We start from the raw sequence: 16,933 nt of genomic DNA, 5'->3' as shown, positions 1-16,933 counted from the left end.
AGTCCCAGATCTCTGGCAGAAGCTCTGGAGCTAAGGGAAATGCTCTGGAGACCAGACATCACTTGTTGACTGAGGTTTCTCTCCTACCTGGTCCTGCAGTCATTCAGTCCCAAAGAATCACACAGAGGTCTACATCAATTATAAACTGATTGGCCCAATATCTCAGGCTCTTCTTATTAACTAATTCTTATAACTTATATTAGCCCATAGTTCTTGTCTGTGTTGGCCACGAGGCTTGGTACCTTTTTCGGTGAGGCAGTCACATCTTGTTTCCTCTGTGGCTGGATCACAACTGCAGACTGAAACTTCCTTTTTCCCAGAATTCTCGTTGCTCTGCCTCTACTTCCTGCCTGGCTACTGGCCAATCAGTGTTTTATTAAAAAATAATACAAGTGACAGGATAAAAGACCATTGCTGCACAGCAATCACTGATCACCTCACTTTGAAGATAACCCACAGGCCAGGGCTGTTGTCTAGAGGTGTAGCATGTGTCTAACATGTACCAGGCCCTGGATTCCATCTCTGGAAGCAAGACAATAAAGTCAATCCCATATCCTTTCAATTTAGGTTTTTTTCGTTTTTTTTTCTAACATGTCATTGGTGATTTTATTGACATTAAATTTATTTTAAGCAGAAGTCTTAATAGGTGTATTAAGTCTATCTATAGTTTATTAGGATTTGGGGTAACCTTACCTTTTCATAAGCATTTTGTTAATACCAACCAGGGATTATAATGTGAAGCCACAGAATGGCAGATGTCCTAAAGGTTTCTCTTGCATAGGGGATGGGCACACTGGATGTGATTTGCAGTGCTATGTACATAGATAGCATTGTTGGGGAAAGTTTGTATACATGTAGCCTGAACTAACTTTAGGTATGTCAGAGTTAACGTCCAGGAACTAGAAATGTTTTTATGGTTTGTGCTCCACAGGTGGGTAAGAGTGACTGATATAATATTCTTTGTGGTAAAGATACTGGCTATAGCTTGATTGGTTTCAGCTTGTAGTTCATAGTTGGAGTTGCTTCTAACATGCCTGTTCTGGCATGCAGAGCCTTTCTGCCATAGCAGCGAGAGTACAGTAATTTTGCTTTTACAGGTCAGGTTGTGATGCCATTATTAGCTGAGGGGTAGCAAGGCATATTTGGATTGAAGTGAAGAGACACCATGACCACGACAATTCTTACAAAGGAAAGTATTTAATTGTGGCTTGCTTACAGTTCAGATGGGTCAGTCCATTATTGCCATGGTGGGAAGCAAGACAGCATGCTGGCAGACATGGTGCTGGAGCTGAGGGTCCTTACATCTTGATACAAAGGTAACAGGAAAGTGAACTGAGACACTGGGTGTGGCTTGAGCATATATGAGACCTCAAAGCCTGCCTCTTTAGTGATGTACTTTCTCCAACAAGGCCACACCTAGTAGTGCCACTCCTTTGGGAGTCCATTTTCTTTCAAACCATCACACTGTCCAATTGCATTGCTTTGTGAATAAAACTTGAGTTTATCAGTTTTGGATGTGGGACTTGTAATCTTCCTTTACTGTGTTAGTAAATCGTTTCCTTTAAATATTGATGTCTATATATGGGATTTGAAGATGGACAGAGAGACAGGTGTACAAATGATACCAAGGATTACCAAAGTAGCCACTGTCTGGGTTGTGAAGCTGACAGCATTCACCTTCCTTAAATAATAAATAATAGATTGAAACAATAAATTAAGAACAGTGTTCCAAAAGACTCCGATGTTGAGGGAATCAAGTCACATACTTCTTATCATGCAGCATAATCTCTTTTTGTTTTGGGTATCAATTTATAGCACCTGGCTATAAAAGTGGCCTTTGATAAAGGACATGCACACGCCTCCACACTGCCACAAGGTTTCTCTTCCCTCTCATTTCATCTGGTGACTTGTATTGGCTATTTTAGAACCATCATCAGTGTGATTTTAATGGTTACTTGCCATGCCTGTGGGTTGGCATGTATCTGACCATTCCTTAAGTATTACACAGCTGATTTATCAGGAGGCAAATGTTAGGTTTCTCAACAACTGTGGAAAGTTGTAATGTGTTAAACTACTATTGAATCTCTATCTCCTTCCCCCCCCCCTTTGCTTTTAAAACAAGGTATGCAGTGAATTTTTTTTTTCACATATGGAATGCTTTTCAATTTGAACTATTTATTTGTTATTAATTTTTAGTTCTGGGGAGCTTTATTTCAGGATTTAGATAATTTTCTGGTTTTGAAACACTGTCTTATTGCCAAGATCAACTGTATTGGGAACCAGGTGCACAGCTCAGTGTTAGAGCTTTTGTCTGCCATTCAAGAGGCCCTAGTGTCACTTCCCAGTGCTGCTAAAAACAAAACCAAAAATAACTACTGTGTTTTCTAGCTGTCCTCAGTGACATGTATTTAGTCCACCTTTCCTGAATACTCAAATTAGATTGTAATTAAAAGTTTATTTTTTCAAACAGAGGCTAATGTAGCCCAGGTTCAACTTGGCTTCACTCTGTAATTATAATGACTTTGAACTCATCCTCCTGCCTCCTCTCCCAAGTGTTGAGATTTATAGTCATGTGCCATAACACCCAGTTTTATGGGGTACTACAGCTTACATTCAGTGCTTTGTACATTCTAGACAAACAATTTGCTATCCTTAGTCCATGTGTGTATGTGTATATGTTACATTGTATATGTATGTTATATATAGTGTTAAGTGATAATAACAAGATCCAAGTGATCTCACCTTATGAAGAACTTACCAACACTTCATTTACTGATTTTTCTCTAAACCTCAAGATTGATGGAGGGGGGAGAGAAAAAATCACTTTGGCAGCCTTTAGTGTAAGCACTACTTTTTAGAATCCTTCACTTTGTAATTTAATCCTTATGGAGTTTCACTTCCCTAAACTGACTTTGGGCAGAGTGCCACAGGACTGCCTAGAAACCTATGGGCAATTATTCTCTCACCTCCTTACCCTGCCTTGAGCTTCAAACAGCACTCATTATGCATTAACTTTGGGTGTAGTGGGGAAGTGTATGAGCCCCGGGGAGTGGACTCTTTAGTCCTTGTAATTGGACAAGGTGTGAGGAGTTTGCTGAGCTTTTAGGAATCAGAATCCTGTAATTGTCCCGTGTAGCTCCCCCAGGGACACACCAGTTTAAAAGCCACACAAAACATTCCAGTTTTTTCCATTGCTGGGCTTTGGGGTATCTCATGGTTTTAGCTCCTTGAATGATGCATACACTTCTGCATTGTTGTTGTGTGGGTGGTCTTAGGGATCAGACCCAGGGCTTTGTGTATTCCGAAAGCGTGTTTTGCTTTTCATCTAAGTTCTAAGTTCCTGTGTACTTAATTGTTCATGCATTGGGAGGCAGAGTCAGTCGGATTTCTCTGAGTTTGAAGCTAGCATTCCCAAGTACTGGGATTAGAGGCATCTGGTACCACACTCAGCTAACATCTGTGCCTGTTACCCTGTTCACGGTCTCTTTTTTGTAAACAGGATGTTACTATCTGCTTTGTTGTGATGATTTATCTGGTATATCTTAGCCATTGAGTTTAGAGGTATAGGGACAATCAAGTTTGTACTTCAGTCAAGTTTGACTTTGATGGTGTAATGAGTGTGAACTGATAATCAGTTTGAGTAGGGTCATGGAGGGAGAAGGCCTGTCAGAATGGTTAGTGAAGTCCTGTTTTCCTGTCTCCATCCATGTAATACTGACATGATTTGTTGGATGGCTAGGAAAGTTATAACAGAGACTTTTTAGTATCTAAGTTTTGTTTATCAAATAACAGTGAGTGTGAGGATCTTGAAGAACACAGAGAAGAGTATGCTTACTGTATTATGAGCAAAGCACCTTCTGAGTGGACCTGAGGGAAGCCTTGAGGAATTGAAAGCCCTCATAGGTTTGTGTAGCACTATGGAGTAGAATACCTGTAGCCTATACATTAGTTCACTTGACTTCAATGGAATTCTGAGATTGAGTAGTCAGATCCCTGTTACTCAGATAGCACAACTATGATCTGGCAGCTGAATCTTAACTTGGACACGTGAGGTGTGAATCTAAATTGTTGAGTTATGGTACCTTTCATGAGGATAAATCAATATATATGGGATCAAATATATATCAGGAGCATAAAAGTTTGTGCTAGATAGGTAAATTATACCACTGCTTCCTCCTACCTTGGTGGGTACAGTTAGTCCAGAAAGTAAGACTTATTCTGAGAACCTGGCTTGGCATTTCTGCGTAGTCACAGCTGGAGCAGTGACTCAGTGGCTAAGAGTACTTGCAACAATAGTCACAAAGAACAGAGTTTGATCGCAGCACTCATGCAGTCTCTTATGCACATGTGAGATCACATACAGGATGGTTGCTGGGTGCAGTCCTGGCTGCCTGCCTAGCTAATGAAGCTTGCTTCAGATGAGGAACATCAAGGATAATCACACCCACACTCTCCACTAGTCTCTAAGATTGGACATAGATGCCCTCACCTCTTATGTTCATATAACACACATACTAATACAACACAATTCTGTGTGGAGAGCTGCTTGTTGAGTTGGCAATGGCCTCTAGATGCTGATTTATTGTTGGCTGCTTTAAAAGTGTCAACTGTGACCTAGCAGTACCAAATATATTTTCAGCTTTGAGGGAAAGTCCTTTGTCGGTGGAAAATACAATTGTCACATGTGTTTTATTGGATTGTATAATTTTCAGGAGAGGTGGAAGGTGGTATCAAAGGGTTTACATTTTTTTGAATATTTATTTTTATTTGATGAGAGTTTCATGACACATGCCTGATGTCAGAAGATCGTAAGAAAGTATTGAATCTCCTGGAAAGAGAGTTACAGGTTATGAGCCACCATGTGCGTTCTAGGGTCCAAACGTAGATTATCTGCAAGAGCACCAAATGATACTTAACCACCAAACAATTTCTTCAGCCCCTAGATTGTGAAACTCTTAATACTAACTGAGGTAGGGCCTGATAAAACCTGCTTGCCAGCATTGAGACCTAGCATGGATGTAAAACATTGCTGATTATTAATTCATACTAAATTAAGAATTTTATCAGAGTCCCCTTGATAGCTAGACAGTAGACAGTACCAGGAATCATTATCACCATTTTTCACTCATTCATTCGCCCACTTATTTATTCATTCTTCATTTGTTTGTTTGTTTATGTGCCCCAAGCCACATGCTGCCATCTACATTTTGAAGGGAAGGAAAACGTGAATGTGGACAGTTGAGAGGCTGCTGATAGAGCTCACAAAGCACGGTTAGGTGCAGGTGGTATCTTCACTTCCAGAAGGAAGGTGCTCTTATAGTTACCCTACAGGTAGACAGAGTTACGCAGCTCCAAAGACTTGGATTGATTCCTCCTGGTTTTCTGGTCAGATGGTTTAAGGTCTGTTTAGAGACCTGGCAATGGGAGGGAACCGCTGAGGTAAGTTCCTCTTCCTGCTCTGTGTCCATCCTTTCTCCAGCATCTATTTAGAATTCGCAAAGCATATGGCATGCCTTCTGATGGCTTACAGTCTTCAGTACATGGTCCAGCCGGTGAGATTTAATCTGCTGTTCTGGCTTTAAGGTTAAAGAAAGAACAAACTGAGATTATACAAACTATTTGTAGTTTGTTTCTCTGTTGCCACAGCTATTCTCCTTATACTAATTTAACTAGTTGAAATTAACTCTGGTTTACAAAAACCAAAATCCTCACCCTTAATAGTAGTAGTATGTGTTATTATATAAAGTGACATCAAGGTAAACTTGAAGATGGTCCAAAGACCATTAAGACCTATGTGTGATGGCACCAGACTATAAATCCATAACATAGAAGGCTAAAACCTAGTAGTACTGAGCTCAAGGCCAATCTGGGTTATATAGTGAAGCCTTGTCTCACAAAATAGAAAAGGACCCATTTTGAACAGACTGAACTTAAAAGTATAACTTTTCATAGCTAAAGTGACCAAGAAGCAAACAGGCAAAAGATTAATGTAAAAGTAATATCAGGTTAGATCAACTGAGACTAAGACAAGATGATGGAGATTAAAGCAGCAGAAAAATCCATATTAGGCATAGCTGGGAGATATGTGGCAAGCTAGGTGTTTTTTTTTTTTTAATCAACTTGATGCGTAGTAGAGTTAATCGGGGAAGAGGGAGTCTCTGTTGAGAAAATGCCTCCATCAGATTGGTCTGTAGGCAAGCAAGGCTTTATTAGTGATTGATGTGGGAGTGCCCAGCTCACTGTGGAGGCTTCTACCCTTGGGTTATACATTGTATAAAAATCAGGCTGAACACACCATAGGGGACAAAGTAGTAAGCAGTTTTTCTTCATGATCTCTGCTATAATACTTACTTGCCTGGAGGTTCATTGAGTGCCTGTCCTGACTTCCCTGAGTGGTGTAGAAATAAACTTTTTTTTCTCCAAGTTGCTTTTGGTCATGGTGTTTATCCCAGCAACATAAACCACATCAGGTAAACCAATGAAGGATAGTATTTATATTTATTTTATATGAATATCTACACAGACAGGGTATAAACATCAATGGAAAAAGGAAAAAGGAGAAAAATAATAGATCAATTCATATCCATGGAAACATGTTAGACTTCAGAAAGAAAAATCTATTTAATGGATAAGAATTCAAAGATGTCCAGAAAATCCATTATTGACACGGGCAGGAGAGCAGGCACTTTCATTCATAGAGCTTTTCTCCTAGGCAGCAAGGTTCACAGTCGAACAGACATGCACAGTCTGACCCGTAAGCTCAGAGTGTGTTCATGGATTGCCTTTAGACATCCATATTGAGCATATTGGAAAAGAGTTTGGAATTCTGGAAAATTGGGTAAAACATCAGTGTCTTCTGGTGTCATTGCTTAGATGTCAGCTCACAAAGTAGAATATGCTGATATACTCAGTACTGTTCATTGACTAGGCAGTTCTTTCTTGATGGAAAACAAATTACAGAAAGCAGATGTATGGGATGAGAACTGTAATAATAAAACATGTTCCCTACTTTGGGCTTCTTTAGGTGAATTGAGAGAGAACTTGCAGTGCTGATGGCCCAAGGACACCTAACATATGTTATTGTTTCTGGATGACATGTTTAGTGTTATTTAAGCTTTCTGTCATGCTTCTCTACCCATGTACTACTGTGTGCATGTGTTACATGTTCAGAGTGAGTTGTGATACATTTTACCTTCTACATTTTACCCTTTTGGGACTCCTACTCAGGTACTTCTGCTTGTCAGGTAAATAAGTACCTTGACTCTGAACTACATTTCCAGCCAAACATATCACTCAAAACAAAACAGAAAATCAACCAAAAGGTTTATTTTAGGAATTTATGTGTTTGATTGTTTTGCTGACATGTATGTATGTATACCAGATTCATGCCTGGTATTTACAGAGGAACACTGATTAAATAATAAAGGTTGTTGTTGGGCTTCTTTATGAAACCTTATCCTCTCCCTCATTCTTCATCTGCCTTCCTCTTCTCATTTTTTTGCTCTCTCTTCTTTTTCTTTGTTCTTTCAGGATTTATGTGCTTTCTTGATCATTTATTTAATCCTCATTGGGTTTTTTAATCCAATGAGGATTAAATAAATAAATAAGGGATTAAAGGTGTGTGTCACCACTGCCTGATCTTGAAGGCTGGCCTGGGCAGTTGTTTTACTCTCTGATCTTCAGGCAAACTTTATTTATTAAAATACAAATGAAATATTACTACAAAAACATCCTATTTTGTGCAGAGTGCTCCAAGGTCTCTCACTTTTTGCACAGCCTTCTGTTTTGGGTCCCTGCGTTAATTCATATCTGCTGCAAGGAAAAGCTTCTTTTGGTTTTTCTAGACAGGGTTTCTCCATAGCTTTGGAGTCTCTCCTGGAACTAGCTCTTGTAGACCATACTGACCTTGAACTCACAGACATCCGTCTGTCTCTGTCTCCCAAGTGCTGGGATTAAAGGCATGCACAACCTCCACTGGGTAAGAAAAAATTTCTGATGCTTTTCTAATTAGGTATAGCAGCATGTCATTAGGAGTCATGTTATTGCTATGTTCGTTTAGTGGAGTAATGAGGTACAGCATTATTAACAGTGTCAGGCTTGGGTTGCATCTCAAGAAACTGGCCTTAAATACAATGAAAGGGTGGTTGGTTACTATTCTAGGGTTTCTCTCGCTGTGATAAAACATCATGACCAAAAGCAACCTGAGGAAGAAAGGGATTATTTCAATTAACAGTCTAGTGCTGAGGGAAGTCAAGTTAGAAACTCAAACTGAGTGGGAATCCATAGACAGGCGCTGAGACAGAGGCCATAGAAAAGTGCTGCTTACTCTAGCTTTTCCTGTGACTTGTTCAGCCTGGTTTTTGCAGCACCCAGGAACAAAGCCCCTAAGAGTAACACCGCACACAGTGAATTGAGCCCTTCCAACTCATCAGTCAAAGTATACAACATGCTTTTCTACAGGCCAGTCTGGCTGGGGCCATTTTCTCAGTTGAGAATCCCTCTTCCAAAATGTGTAACGTTGACATAAAAATATCCAGCACAGTTGCTTGTTTGAATTTGTGCTGTTATTGTACCTGTGGGTCTTTTTCAGGCAGGTCGCTATTGTAGGTTCCTGGGTTTGTAGCTGATTGATGTTGATGATTACTTTTTCCCTCCAGTAGTGTGTATAGTATCTTCAGACACTGTGAATGCTAGTCAGTAGCAGTGAATCTTCTTGTTGGACACCAGTTTCACTTTTCCTTTGAAAGCATACATAAGTTGTATCTTTAGCAATAAGGTATTAACATCAGGTTCCGGATGGTAACCAGTAGCCTTGGCAATAGTGAGTAATAGGGACATCTAGGGGACCCCTGTAGCCAATGTTAAAGGTATAACTCATTCTTGGTACTGGGGTTTTATTTGGTAGCCTATGGTGTCTAGTTGGGTAATGTTCACCCATTATTTAGGAAGCTTCTGTAGTAGTAGGTTTCCATATGACTTTTTAATAGGTCTTTAATGTTATTTATTGCCCCTGTATTACATCTTCTACTCTGTCTTCTCTTTTTTCACCATTTAATCTTATTCTAGTCTCCCCTTTATTTCTTTTTTGAAGATGTTCTTTCCTGTTCCTCCCTGATGCTTTTCTAGCTAACATCCGTGTATTCTGAATGAAATACACATCTAAAGCTTAAAATCTACCATTCACACACACGATGATGGTTTCTATCTCTGTCCATTTAACTACACATTTCATTGTTCCATTGTGTATCATTTGATGGGCATTAGAGCTGTTTCCAGTTTCTGACTGTTATGAATATAGCAGCAATGAACATGGTTAAGCAAGTATCTCTGAGTAAGATGTAGTTCCTTTGGGTATATGCCTAAAAGTGGTATAGGTGGATCTTTGTAGATCTATTCTCAGCTTCCTGAGGAGACTTCACACTGATCTCCATAGTGACTGTATAGGGTCTACTCCCAGCAATAAGTATTCCTCTTTCCACAGATCATTACCACTATTTGCTTGCATTTGTTTTGTTAATCTTGGCCATTTGGGATGGGGTATGATGAAATCTCAGAATAGTTTTAATTTGCATTTCCCTGATGGCTAAGGGAGTTGAATGTTTTATCTCAGCCTTTTGAGCTTCATCTTTTGAGAACTCTGTTTAGTTCTCTATGCTATCTTTAAATTCAGTTTTTTGAGTTCTTTGTATATTCTAGATATGAAACGTCTGCCATATATCTAATTCATAAAGTATTTTACTCTTGAAGCTACTTACCTCTTTGCTTAGTTGATGATATTCTTTGCTATATGAAGGCTTCAAATTCCTGAAGTCCAATTGTTAGCTTTAATGCCTGAACTTTCCAGGGTCTTACTCAGAAAGTCTTTTCCTGTGTCAATAATTTCAAGCCTGTTTCCTACCTTCTCTTCTATCAGGTGTTATGAGGTCCTTGATTTACTTGGAGTTTGAGTTTTATGGTTTTATACACTTAGTTCTGTTTTCATTCTTTCATATACAGCTATCCAGTTCGATCACAACTGTTTGTTAGAACCATTGTTACTTCCAGGGTATTTTTTTGGTTTCTTTGGAGTTATGTCTAGTTGTATTCCATTGATCAGTATATCACTTTTCCTTACTGTTGTTATTTTTCTACAATATAATTTTAAGTTTGGGATAATGATACCTCCGGAAGTTTTGTTTTTTGTTGGCATACAAAAGAGTCTCACAATAGCCCAAAAATGGAGTATAACAGAGGTTTATTTGAGAATAAACTCACAAAAAAAGAGTAGCAATTTGCAGTCCTCTGTGTGTGCTGGGAATGGGAACTGAATCCAGCAGCCAAGAGGCCCGCACAGGCTTTTTGTTGCATTTTAGTACATGGGACCACACCCAAAGTGGGCTGGTATCTTAAAGACTATTGGCTGACAGAGTTTCCACAGCATCTCTCCTTTTGTCCAAATAAGAGAGTTCTTAGCCTAATACAAAGCTATATACAGTAAGAACAAATATCAGATATTGTTCAGGAAAAAGAAGAGGCAAAAAAATACATAAAAATTAGAATTACAACAAGCATAACAACATCAAGCAAACAACATATACTGAATGTTTCAATTGTTATATTATCCTAGGATTCTAAGTCTTATATTAAACATGGTGTGGTTAAGTCATGAGAGGAAAGTAACTATGACTTTCTGGTCTTCAACCCCATCAAAGACCTGAGAAGGAAATAATATTACTTGAGTATACAGGAAGTACAATCAAGCAACTTCTGAAAGGTACAAAAAATGGCATAGACAACCAGCTACCTGGGCAATCACCCAAAGTTTCATTTACTGTGAACCAGCATAAGGACCCTCACCAAGAATTTAATCTTGGCAAGCCTCAAATCCTTTGACTCTACCTTGCTGTTCCAGGTCTTTAGTCTCCTCTCTCCAATAGCCCTTCCACTGTAACTGTGGTCCATCTTCTAGCACTGCTGAGACTAATTGAAGCCAATCATGTTATTGCTTGAAGCCCATGTCTTACCATCTCCCTAACAAATAGTGAATGCATGCCATAAGATACTACTGCTTGCTTAATTTCTTTTAGATCTTTAATACCTGTAGGTTTCCATTTACATTCTTTATATCCGTTTTCGTATTGAATATTTGCTAGCTTTTTAGAGGTAATAACAGGATAAGTAGGTAAAACTCTATACTACTGCTTGCTTAATTTCTTTTAGATCTTTAATACCTGTAGGTTTCCATTTACATTCTTTATATCTGTTTTCATATTGAATATTTGCTAGCTTTTCAGAGGTAATAACAGGATAAGTAGGTAAAACTCTTAGTAAGTTATCTCTGAGAAGTACTGGTGATGCTAATCCCTTTGCCTGTACCTCCTCTTCTTGCCTATCGATTCTGATAAGTTCCTCAGTTGATTCAGATCTTTTTATCACTGTCTTTTGTAAAGCCTGAATCTCTTGACCTGTGACTGTTTCTAATTCATCAAATTAATTTTTGGTTCCCATTTTGCAAATGTGATTCCAAGGTTTTAACTTTTTTCCATTAATGATATCTTCTCATCCTTAGATATTATTTGGATGGCATGCAGATTGCCTTCCTGAAGGGATGTTCTATCTGTGAGCTTATCATAACTTTATAACAGGTTTTTTTTTTTTATATTTTATTTATTTATTTATTATGTATACAGTGTTCTGTCTGTGTGTATGCCTGCAGGCCAGAAGAGGGCACCAGACCCTATTACGGATGGTTGTGAGCCACCATGTGGTTGCTGGGAATTGAACTCAGGACCTTTGGAAGAGCAGGTGATGCTCTTAACCACTGAGCCATCTCTCCAGCCCTATAACAGGTTTTGATTGTCAACTTCAACAATATGAATTCTTTCAGATAATCTCTCTGTACCGTTTTGTAAGGATTCATAACCCATTGATATGGATTAAATTTTGCCCGTCAAATTAAGGTTACCATTTTCAATAGTATGAATCCTTTCAGCTAAAGATTATATCCTTCCTAAAAGTTTCTCATTCTTGACTCTGTTATCAAGCCATTTCTTTAAGGATGTAATATGAAGAACAGAGTAAATAGCCGCCATGATTACAAAAATATATGTACAAGGTAGCACACAGCTCTTGCAGAATTCTGTCCATTGTAGAAACAAAAAACTTGTTAATTTCCTGGATGGTGATATTGTCTGCAGTTATCTTAGGTTTGGTTTACAGATGGTGGCGCACGCCTTTAATCCCAGCACTCAGGAGGCAGAGGCAGGCGGATCTCTGTGAGTTCGAGCCCAGCCTGGTATACAAGAGCTAGTTCCAGGACAGGCTCCAAAGCCACAGAGAAACCCTGTCTCGAAAAACCAAAAAAAAAAAAAATTTATTGACTTATTTTTTAAATTAAATTAACTTCCATTATAATTTTCAGAAAATATATAAAATTGTTGTGGGTGTAATAGCCTTGATTGGCCAGGAGGTGTCACAGTTGCGGTAGTAAGGCATGTCCTAGATCAGTGCCTGAACTACCTGAGACTTAATTACTAACAAATTTAGTTAATTATTTAAGATCAGCACATCCATATATGGAGAAGGTTTGAGTTGGGTAGAATATCAAGGAACCCAGAGCTTGCGGGCAGTCGCAAGCTGTGAGGTTACTGGCCGGAGCTTGGGCCAGGCAATCGTGGATCTGAACTGTGAATGCAAACTGGAGCAAGTTGGCAGAAGCCAGAGAAGCTATGGAGGAGTTTCAGCAAATTGCCAAGGGCAGCAGTAAGTCAGCAGCTTAGTAGGCGGGACCAAACCACGCAGGGGCACGGAAGGTGGGAAATTGCCAAGTTGTCTTGAGTCAGGCCAGCAATACAGTGCGTAGCTGCATGCCAGACAGGTGCGTGAAGGGCAGGGGAGAAAGCCGCGGACGGGTCTGGGCAGGACCTGGCAATGGTGTAGACTCTGGCCATATACAAAAGAGTTCCACAGTAGCCCCGAATGGAGTATAACAAAGGTTTATTTACCTGGGGGATAAACTCATAGAAAGCGTAGTCATCTTCAGTATTCTGCCTGTGCTGGGAACAGGAACTGAATCCAGCAGCCAAAAGGCCATGCAGGCTTTTTCTTCTCACTTATAGTACATGAGACCATGCCCAAAGTGGGCCGGTATCTTAAAGGGTATTGGCTGTTTTCATTCTTCCATATACAGTTATCCAATTTCATCAGAACCATTTGTTAACTCTTGTTACTTCCAGGATGTATTTTTTATTTCTTTGGAGTTATGTCCAGATCTTTAGTTCTATTCCACTGATCAGTGTATCACTTTCCCTTACTATTGTTATTTTTCTATAGTATAATTTAAATCTTGGATAATGATACCTCCAGCAGTTTTGTTACTCAGCATTCTATTCATTCTTTTAGCTATCTTAGTTTTCTATGTTTGTGAATTACCATATGAAGTTTAAGATTAGTTTTTACTTTCTGTGAAGAATTTTGATGAGGATTGCATTGAAGCTATAGAAAAGCAATGTTAATCCTACTGCTCCTTAAGTGTCTACTTCAATTTCTTTCTTCAGTTTTTAAAAGTTTTTGTTATACAAATCTTTCACTTACTTGGTTAGAGGTATTGCAAGATCTCTTTTGAGACTACTGTGAAAAGTGCTGTTTCTTTGACTTTTTATTAAAATGTTTGTCATTTGTATATAAGAAGGTTACTTGTTTGTATGTGTTATTTTTTTTGAATTTTTTTTTTTATTTTTCGAGACAGGGTTTCTCCATAGCTTTTTGGTTCCTGTCCTGGAACTAGCTTTTGTAGACCAGGCTGGCCTCGAACTCACAGAGATCCACCTGCCTCTGCCTTGCGATGTATGTGTTAATTTTTTATCCCGCTACTTTGCTGAAACTTCTTATAGCTGTAGCAATTTCCTGGTGGTTTCATTAGGGTCTTTTATGTATAAAATCCTCTTCTCTACAAATAAGGATGACTTCTTTCCCTTGATCTCTTCCAGTTGTCTTACTGCTATAGCTAAGACTTTGCATACTATATTGACTTCCTTGTCTGGTTCCTGATTTTAGTAGGAATGCTTTGAGTTTCTCTGTGTTTAAAGTGATGTTGGCTGTGGGCTTGCTATAAATTGCCTTTGTTATGTTGAGATATGTCCAAGGTATTTCCTTTTTCTCTAGGACCTTTTATCATGAAGGAATGTAGGATTTTATTAAAATCCTTTTATGAGTGGGGAATTTAAGTTAGCAGAGTAAGTAGTAGGCTGTAGTTTGACATTTTCATGCTTATGAGTCATATTTTGTGGATCCATCCCCCTTGGCTGCCCTCACGTATTATCCCTGCCCTGCACCCTCTTGCTGGTCTCTTTTCCCCTTTCAAACAACCTCCTAGTTCTGCTTTAATGTCACATATTCTGTTAACCTCTCTACCCACTGCAAAGTCTCTTCCTTATTGATTATGATTCCCTTTGTACTTTCCCTCCCTCCATCCCTCATCCTTCCTTTCCTCTCTCCCTCCCTCTCTATCTCTCTCAAACACATACATACAGACACATACGGCACACACATGAACATGCATACACATGCACTTTTCTGCAGATGTTGTGATTTATCATTATGCTTGCACAGAATTCTGTTGTGTATATGAACGACATTTCCTTTATCTGGTCATGTGTTGATAGACATTTAGGCTGGCTCCATTTCCTGACAGTTGTGAATAGTGAGATTTCACGTGGTGCATGGACTTATCCAGGAGGGACGTAGCTGGATCCTGCAGTTGACAGTTGTGAATAGTTAGATTTCACGTGGTGCATGGATTTATCCAGGAGGGACGTAGCTGGATCCTGCAGTTGACAGTTGTGAATAGTGAGATTACACGTGGTGCATGGACTTATTCAGGAGTGACGTAGCTGGATCCTGCAGATGGACTTATCCAGGAGGGACGTAGCTGGATCCTGCAGTGGACAGTTGTGAATAGTGAGATTACACGTGGTGCATGGACTTATCCAGGAGTGACGTAGCTGGATCCTGCCATTGACAGTTGTGAATAGTGAGATTACACGTGGTGCATGGACTTATCCAGGAGTGACGTAGCTGGATCCTGCAGTGGACAGTTGTGAATAGTGAGATTACACGTGGTGCATGGACTTATCCAGGAGTGACGTAGCTGGATCCTGCCGTTGACAGTTGTGAATAGTGAGATTTCACGTGGTGCATGGACTTATCCAGGAGTGACGTAGCTGGATCCTGCCGTAGTTGTATTTTCAGTTTCTAAGGTATCTCCACACTTGTGTCGTGACTGCAGCACTTTGCATTTGTACCAGCAGTGTATAGCAAATGGAAACAATGGAGAAGGTGTAGGTACCCCTTCTTCTGCTTTTGTGCTTTGCATCTTTGAAAGCCAGATCGCTTTGTCATCATGTTTTTTTTATACTACTTTGACTAAACTAGCTGTAACTGTAAATATGCCCCATAGTATACTCTCAATGAGAAAGTCTTAGGCGCTTACCAACTCCAGATTAAATTGGCCATATAACCTAAACCATGTAGATTTCTTTCAAGTCACATACTCTTATTTTTTATTTTGTTAAAAATTATGTATGTGGTATTTTGCAAAAATGTATGTATGTTCACCATGTGTGTGCCTAGTAATCACAGAGGCTAGAAGAGGGCTTGGAACTGAAATTACAACTAGCTATGGACCATCATGTGGGTGTTGGGAGTGGACCTGGGTCCTCTGGGAGAGCAGCCAATGCTTTTAACCTGACTCATCTCTCCAGCTCCTTCATTATTTTTTAAGTAACCAGTAAAATGTTCACTAGTCTATAGGGAGCATTGCTATCTATTGTTTATCTTCAGGTAATTATTGGTACTGTGGCTTAAGGAAACACTTTTCTGTCCTCTGGAGTGAGGGTTGAAGACTCAGGTTTCACTTTCTGAACTAATTGGGAGGTGTTCTAAACATATATGTGGCTTTGTCTTTGTAGACTGAAATCGCCAAGAGATTGAATACCATTTGTGCACAAGTCATCCCATTTCTGTCTCAGGAAGTAAGTAAAATGTTCAGCTGTTAAAGTGCAATTATGTTGCTTCTCTGTTTGCAAATTAGTCAGTTTTAAGACTTGAATTTTATCACAAGGAACAAGTGTGATGAACATCTGTTATTTGAAGTGTGTCAACTTTGTCCTTCTGTCTAAGGCATCTAAGGGCAGGCTACTGGAGGGGTGTCATCTTAACCTCAAATTATTAATGTTATTATTATTAGAAAATTGCACAGCGACTATCAAGCATAAAGAAAGCTTTGGTGTGTGTGTTTGCATGCATGCGACTGTCTGTATCTCGTTATGATGAACTCATTAGGTAGACCAAGGTGACCTCAAATCAAATTCACAAGAGATGTGCTTGCCCCTCCCTCCCCAGTGCTTGGATTTAAGATCTGTCCCAGCACTGCTGGATGTGTGTGTGTGTGTGTGTGTTTAAGTAATAATTGCTTGATAGGATTCAGATACCCTTTTGTGTTTTCTTGAGTTGACTTGAAAGTTGACTGCATTAGGTGGATCTCTATGGAAGTAGGCAGTTCATTTGTCATATGCATTCCATAGAGATATCAGATGATAATCATCATAAAGATGAAACGAGTATTCACATGGTTTTGACTCAGTAACACAGATAAGCCATGTGGTTTGAGTTGACTTAACATATTCAGAGGGAGTCCTTCATTGATTCATTGGAGATTGACTCAGCATTGTATATCAGTTTTGCTTTGAAAGTTTTATCTTCTTTCTGGGCACAGGGGAATCGTATGTGAATATGAGTGTATGATGCCATGGGGGAGGCACTGCTGGTGGGGTGTAGAGTTTTGGAGTTGGCTGTAGAGCACCCTGTGCTCCCTCTATAGATTTGCTGCCAGCTTTCAGTGCCCTTGGCTTCCACTGGCCTTCTCAAATTGACTGTGGCTATATTTCGAATATGT

At 39.4% G+C, this 16,933-nt stretch overlaps 1 protein-coding gene across 14 annotated transcripts in view; it reads left to right on the top strand.

Moving 5' to 3' along the window:
• The window catches only part of LOC142833372 (transducin-like enhancer protein 1), a 91,608-nt gene that overhangs the window by 19,632 nt on the left and 55,043 nt on the right, over nt 1-16,933 (top strand). For 11 of the 14 annotated variants that reach the window (XM_075944669.1, XM_075944660.1, XM_075944662.1 and 8 more), the window contains exon 5: nt 15,948-16,010. The exons of the other annotated variants lie outside the window; for them this stretch is intronic. In XM_075944669.1, the coding sequence (XP_075800784.1) occupies nt 15,948-16,010 (63 nt within the window). The remainder of the gene's footprint in view (nt 1-15,947; nt 16,011-16,933) is intronic. 14 annotated transcript variants of the gene reach the window in all.

The sequence above is a fragment of the Microtus pennsylvanicus genome, chromosome 13, assembly GCF_037038515.1.
Source record: "Microtus pennsylvanicus isolate mMicPen1 chromosome 13, mMicPen1.hap1, whole genome shotgun sequence".
NCBI classification, from domain to species: domain Eukaryota; kingdom Metazoa; phylum Chordata; class Mammalia; order Rodentia; family Cricetidae; genus Microtus; species Microtus pennsylvanicus.
This window is presented reverse-complemented; position numbering and strand designations above follow the sequence as displayed.